The sequence below is a fragment of the Peromyscus eremicus genome, chromosome 4, assembly GCF_949786415.1.
Source record: "Peromyscus eremicus chromosome 4, PerEre_H2_v1, whole genome shotgun sequence".
NCBI classification, from domain to species: domain Eukaryota; kingdom Metazoa; phylum Chordata; class Mammalia; order Rodentia; family Cricetidae; genus Peromyscus; species Peromyscus eremicus.
Window position 1 is genome coordinate 127,342,055 of NC_081419.1, and position 5,867 is coordinate 127,347,921.

Sequence of the window (5,867 nt, forward strand, 5' to 3'; positions counted from 1 at the left end):
TCTCCAACGTCAGCCTCATGCAAGAGACCATGAAGTCTTTAATAACCTGCTGTCTCAAGTTGTCTTGTTTAACTTGCAGACCAAACAGCTGACTCACCTGATTGGGTGATTGGTAATTATTTACTTGGCAGAACCCTGAAAGATGCCACCAGATTGCAGAATTTGGAATTATCTAGAAGCACATCATCTAATCTCTTGTTTCCTGAGTCCTGTTCTATAAATGAGGCTGTCAGCTCCTCAGCAGAAGTGGTAGGAGAGGAGCCCAGGACTGCCGCTGAGACCTTGAGACTCAGGTGAGACCTGCCCCTTCCTCTGTTCCACAGACACTCCAGGCAGCAGGAGGCCAAGCCCCTCACTGTAGCCTGGTGCTCGCAGATTGTACTGTCACTAACTGGGGACCTTACAAGAGAAACAGCGATGGCCTTGGTCAGGGGCAAGGACTGGCCATTCACTCACCTTTCCTAGGGAGTGTAGCATTGATAGAGCCGTGAGCTCTCAACACGCCCTAAGTCAACACTCTAGAGAAGATATTTTAACTTGAGGTTACCCATCACAGTTGAGAAGCTGTCTCTGGTCATGTGACCTTGGCCATTCTGTGGCTCTTGATGGTATCCACAAACCATCACAGCCTGAACACAGACCAAAGAACCATCCCTTAGCAGGGATGATGATGGCCAAGCAGTTCAGATCTTCAGCCTCTGCCATGTTGGAGCCTCTCCATCCACACTGAAGAGCAGGGGTGAGGGCAAAGGGTCAGGCCACCACAGTCACGTCCCCCAGCCTCAGAGTAAATCTGACGATCACTTAACCACACAAGTTTTTGGGTCAGGCATGCTTGACTTCAGCTCCTCTCTCTGCTGCAACTTGTGACCTTGGGGGAGACTGCCTTGAGTCACTGGGCCTCTGCTCCAACTGTGCAGTAGGGGTTGTCACATCTGAGGATGCGGTGACAATGAAGTTGGTGACTGAATGTATCAGCCTGTGGCCTGGGACAGACTACACTATGGTAGTGTTAGCTATTGTTGCTAGTTATCACCCCCTGGGGTCCAGGGGAGGAAAGAAACTCATGCCTGAGACAGGTCAGGCAGTGCAGAGAACTCTGATATCCATACCACAGTGACTTGCCATTCTTTCTGCAGATACCAAGAGATGTTTCTAGTTGGAAGCCTCGTTGTCCTCTGTGGGCTACTGGCCCAGAGCTCGGCCCAGCTGGCAGGCCTGCCCTTGCCCTTGGGCCAGGGTCTGCCCTTGCCACTGAACCAGGGCCTGCCCACGTCTGTGGGTCACTGCCGGCCCTTGCACCTGGGCCAGAACCTGCCCACGTCTGTGGGTTACTGCCGGCCCTTGCACCTGGGCCAGAGCCTGCCCTACGGGGCGACCCCAGTCATATCCACATATCCTACAGACTATCTTGCTAGAAACTTCAGAGATGGTAAGTGAATCTGTGACAGCCTCTTTCAGGGGTGTGTGTGTGTGTGTGTGTGTGTGTGTGTGTGTGTGTGTGTGTGTTTGCACATGTGTGCTCTGATCTATACAACTTCCCAATAACAGGAAGGGAATCATCAGTGAGAAGAAGGTCTAAGGCTCTAGAACATTGGCTCTCAACCTCCCTAATGCTTCAACCCTTTAATACAGTTCCTTATGTTGTGGTGACCCCCAACCATAACATTATTTTCGTCGCTACTTCATAGCTGTAATTTTGCTACTGTTATTAATCATAATACACATATATATGTTTTCTGACGGTCTTAGCAGACTCCTGTGAAGGGGTCATTTAACCCCCACAGGGGTTGCAACCCACAGATTGGGAACTGCTGCTCTAGAGTTAGCAGATGTGAACCCTGAGATTCTCCACTCTGCAGCTTTCAGCCAAGGCCTGCTGTCTGGGGGGATTCTGGGCTTTCTGGAACACATGCCTCTCCTGAGCTACGTGAGACCTGCAGGAAGCAATGCTGGTGGGCTGGTCGGGGCGCTTGGAAAAGTGATTTCATCAATCCCGATCCTGAACAACATCCTCGAGTGAGTTGCCCCAAAGAGGGATTCGGTTCCCACTAACAGCTGAAGACTTGCCAGCCCCAGGCAGCAGCCCTACAGAGAGAGAGAGGGGTGGGCTGAGCATGGAACAAAGACTCGGTCCCCAGGCCTCTCTCCACTCTACCAGGAACAGTGGCCCTTTGGACCTGGAGTTGCCCTCGGTCCTAAGGCACATCCTGGGCTCCCCCAGCAGCTGTTATCCCCATGACAACCCTTCCATGTCAGCTCCATAATCCCCAGCTCCCAGATGGAAAAACTGAGGCACAGAGATGTGCCTGCTCTCACACAGCTAGGGTGGTGCAGAGTCAGGAATCTAACTCAGAGAAGCCCCAAGTTGGGACCTTTGCCACCCACTGCACTCACTGTACTCATCCCATCTGGGGAATGTCAGCTGTCACTAGCCTGTCCTCAACCATATCACCTAAGTGATGTGACTGAGACCTGATGTGGAGCTTCCCATGAGCCACCCGAGAGCTTCCTAGGCACAAAGCCACAATGGGGAGCTTGTTGCCAGGGACCAGATACTCGAGCCCTAGTCCTTAGTAAGACTGGACTATTACCAGGATTCCCAGCCTCCCAGGCCTTTGCTTCCTGACCTGCAGACAGTCAGATGGACTTCAGTTAGATTGACACAAGAACTGTCTGTGCTGGATGACCCGAGGTCAGGCACCTGGTCTCCTGGGCTTGGTTTCTCCACCTGTGAGATGGGGATTATATATGAGAGAAAGGCTGTGGAGGAGACCAGGGAAGGGTAAACACCTGCCTGGCACCTTGGATGGCTCAGGGAAGGCTCCCTCCCACCCTTTCTGAATTCTTCCCAACTTCCTGCCTCTTAGAGATCAGGACAGGCTGTGTCATTTCCATTGACAGTGCACCCATCCATGTATCCATTCTTCCTGTCTTTCATCCAACCACTCCCTCCTCCATCCACCCTCCCCCATAACCAATGACTCATCTTCCTGCCAAGTTAAAAGTCAGCCTCTTTCTTTGAAGGGCTCCAAACTAGCATATCCAGTCCCTTTCCTCAAATATCTCCTAGACTTCAAGTAAACAGAGGATAGAGTATGTAGGGATCTGATCCAGAAGAAAGTTGGAAATGATAGAGGCATGGCTCAGAACCCTGGGTGGTTCTGATTCCAAGACTGTCCTGATCCCAGGAGGCCAGCTCTTCCTCTGGGATGAGCAAATTTATTTAAAGGTGGTTCCCTGGTTGGAGGCTTAACATGCTAATGTTTCTCCCTGACCAGCATAAGAGTCACTAATCCCCAGCTGCTGGAAATTGGTCTTGTGCAGAGCTATGACTTCCACCGCCTCTATGTCACCATCCCTCTAGGTTTTGAACTCAAAGTGAACACGTGAGTAGGTCCCAAGGCTGGTGGTAGTTGGGGGAACAGCCTGATGAAAAGCTGCAGAGGGCTGAGCCTTGAACTCTACCTATTTGATGGGTTGAACAAACTCGGGTCATGTGGGAAACATACAATCTCTCTGAACCTTGTTTTCTAACGGGCAACAGAGATCAATACCACTGTAACAAAATGGAGTGAGGTGAGGCTGGCACTCCAGCCAAGATGAAACCCTCCACCTTGGAATGGGAGAAGCCAGATGCCATTAGAGCTGTTTGTACCTCTCTGTCAGACTCGTGGTTGGAAGTCTGTTGGAGCTGGCTGTGAAGCTGGATGTCACCGCAGAAGTCTATGCTGTGAGAGACATTTATGGGAGGAGCCGTCTGGTCATTGGTGACTGCATTCACTCTCCTGGCAGCTTGCGTATCTCACTGCTTAACAAGTAAGGACAAAGGGCTGGCTTCTCCTGCCCAGCAATAGCAGGATAAAATGATGGAAAAAGGAGAGGATGAATGAATAAGAGGACAGGAAGAAAGATGTGTTGGGGGAGAAAACATGGATGGGTGGGTGGAGGACGGATTGATGGGTGGGTAGATGGATGGATGAATGGATGTTTAGATGGATGGATGAATGAATGTTTAGAACAATGGATGAATGGATGGTAAGACGTTTGGTGGGTAGGGAGACATGTATAGGCAGACATGTATAGGCAGGTGTATGAATAGATGAATAAATGGATGAATAAATGCTCACTTACCCCTTCTTGAATCAAGATGACCAATTTTATGCTGGATAGACAATATAGAATATAGTTTAAGACTACCTTTTATAATCTGATGAGGAGAACCAGAGAGCCTCTGACATGAACCTGGCCAGGGTTCCTCCCATTTGGGCTCACTTTGCTTATCTATAACAAAAAGCTACACTGAGGTTATTGATAGAATCCTTCTAAGAGGTAAAGAGATGTAGCACTTATTTGTTCCAGTTGCCTGTCACATGGGAAGGCCCAGTCATTCATGGTGTATAGGACCTGTCCATACCATGGCTCACATTTGCTAAATACATATATTGTGGGCTTTGTGTGTGTCATTTCACTAAGTCTCCATGACAACTACAAACTAGGTACTTTTCATACATTCATGGATCCCACAATCTTGTTGTGCACCTACTATGTCCTTGAAACGTGTGTTTATTCTGCACTCCTCTGTGTGTGCACAGCTGGGCTGGGTGTAACTCTCTTCATCTAGGATCCTTGTGATTACATCTGCCATGGACATGAGTGTGCAAGGCCTGGTTTCAGTTACTGGGTGCCAAGATTGAGTGTGCATAGTGGCTGCTGAACTTCTCCAGACCAACCCCAAGCCTCTGAGTCACATGCATGCCTTTCTTTTCCAGACTCAGTCCCCTTCAAAGCCTGATAGACAGCCTCACAGACATCTTGACTAAAGTCATTCCTGGCCTGGTGCAGGGTGTGGTAAGAGATCAAAGGGACAGTCCCCTGCTCCAGGGGCCCTAGAGCTTCTTGGGCTGAGCTAAACTGAGCTACTCTGTATGAGAAATATCTATCCATCAGTCCAGCTGTCCTGTGGTCCAGATGTCTGTGTTACTTCTTTCTACCCCTCTAAACACATCGGTTGGCTTCTTCTGGGCTGTAGAAAGTATTTCTGAATCTATTCCACCTTGGGCATTCTGCTTCTCCAAGGGTCTCCTTGCAGGAGGTCCTGTGCCTAACTCCCCTCTCTGGCCTGGGTCAGGTATGTCCTCTGGTCAACGGGATTCTCAGCCTCTTGGATGTCACCCTGATGCATGATGTTGCTGGTAAGTACAGTTTTCAAGTTTTGTCCTTACACACCATGGGACAGCCAAGTCTAATTAGCCACACCCTTCCTGGTTGGAGGTGTCTTGGTTCCCATGAATGATCCAGATGTGTTTGAGATAAAGTCTGCCTCCTCCTCAGTCTGACCTGAGAACAGCTAGGCTGGCTGGAGGGGAACACCTAGAGCTCCCTGACATGTCTGGGTATGATTGGTGAGCATGGCTGGTGCTCCAGGGCTTCGGGAGACACTCAGGTTCTTTTCGGACTCCTTTCCCTCTGGATCATAACTTTAGTCATTTTTTTTTTCCTAGACTTGCTGCTGCATGGAGTACAATTTGTCATTAAGGCCTAAGCCTTTCAAGAAAGGCCCTGTCTCTGCTGAGATGGTAAGTGCTGTTCCCATCCCCCAGCATTTGTGGACTAGCTGTCATCCTCTAGGACAGGAAGGCAAGGCTCTTGAGACAGCAGCACCCACAGAAGCTCTCCCAGCAGCACCACTCTGGGCACTAAGTCCTTAACACATGGGCTTTAGGGAAAGATGTTAGACCCAAGCTATAGCAATACCCCAGGAAAGAGGCAAACATAGACATACTCACACAGAGATGCATGAAGTCCATAGAATGATTGACAAGATGTGGAGACAGACCAGAACCACAGCAATACAGCTTCAAAGA

General features: G+C 49.7%; 1 protein-coding gene across 1 annotated transcript; it reads left to right on the forward strand.

Moving 5' to 3' along the window:
* Positions 1-1,149: 1,149 nt before the first annotated feature.
* Positions 1,150-5,545, forward strand: LOC131908659 (BPI fold-containing family A member 5-like). The gene is made up of 7 exons (XM_059259694.1): positions 1,150-1,432; positions 1,863-2,019; positions 3,282-3,389; positions 3,670-3,819; positions 4,773-4,851; positions 5,132-5,195; positions 5,505-5,545. Exons 1-7 carry the CDS (start codon positions 1,150-1,152, stop codon positions 5,543-5,545), a joined length of 882 nt encoding a protein of 293 aa, XP_059115677.1.
* Positions 5,546-5,867: the final 322 nt, after the last annotated feature.

Coding starts and splice junctions, on each gene's coding strand:
- LOC131908659 (XM_059259694.1), top strand. CDS start 1,150: ATGTTTCTAGTTGGAAGCCTCGTTGTCCTCTGTGGGCTACTGGCCCAG. Junction 2,020..3,281: donor ATCCTGAACAACATCCTCGA/GTGAGTTGCCCC, acceptor CTCCCTGACCAG/CATAAGAGTCACTAATCCCC. Junction 3,390..3,669: donor TTTGAACTCAAAGTGAACAC/GTGAGTAGGTCC, acceptor CCTCTCTGTCAG/ACTCGTGGTTGGAAGTCTGT.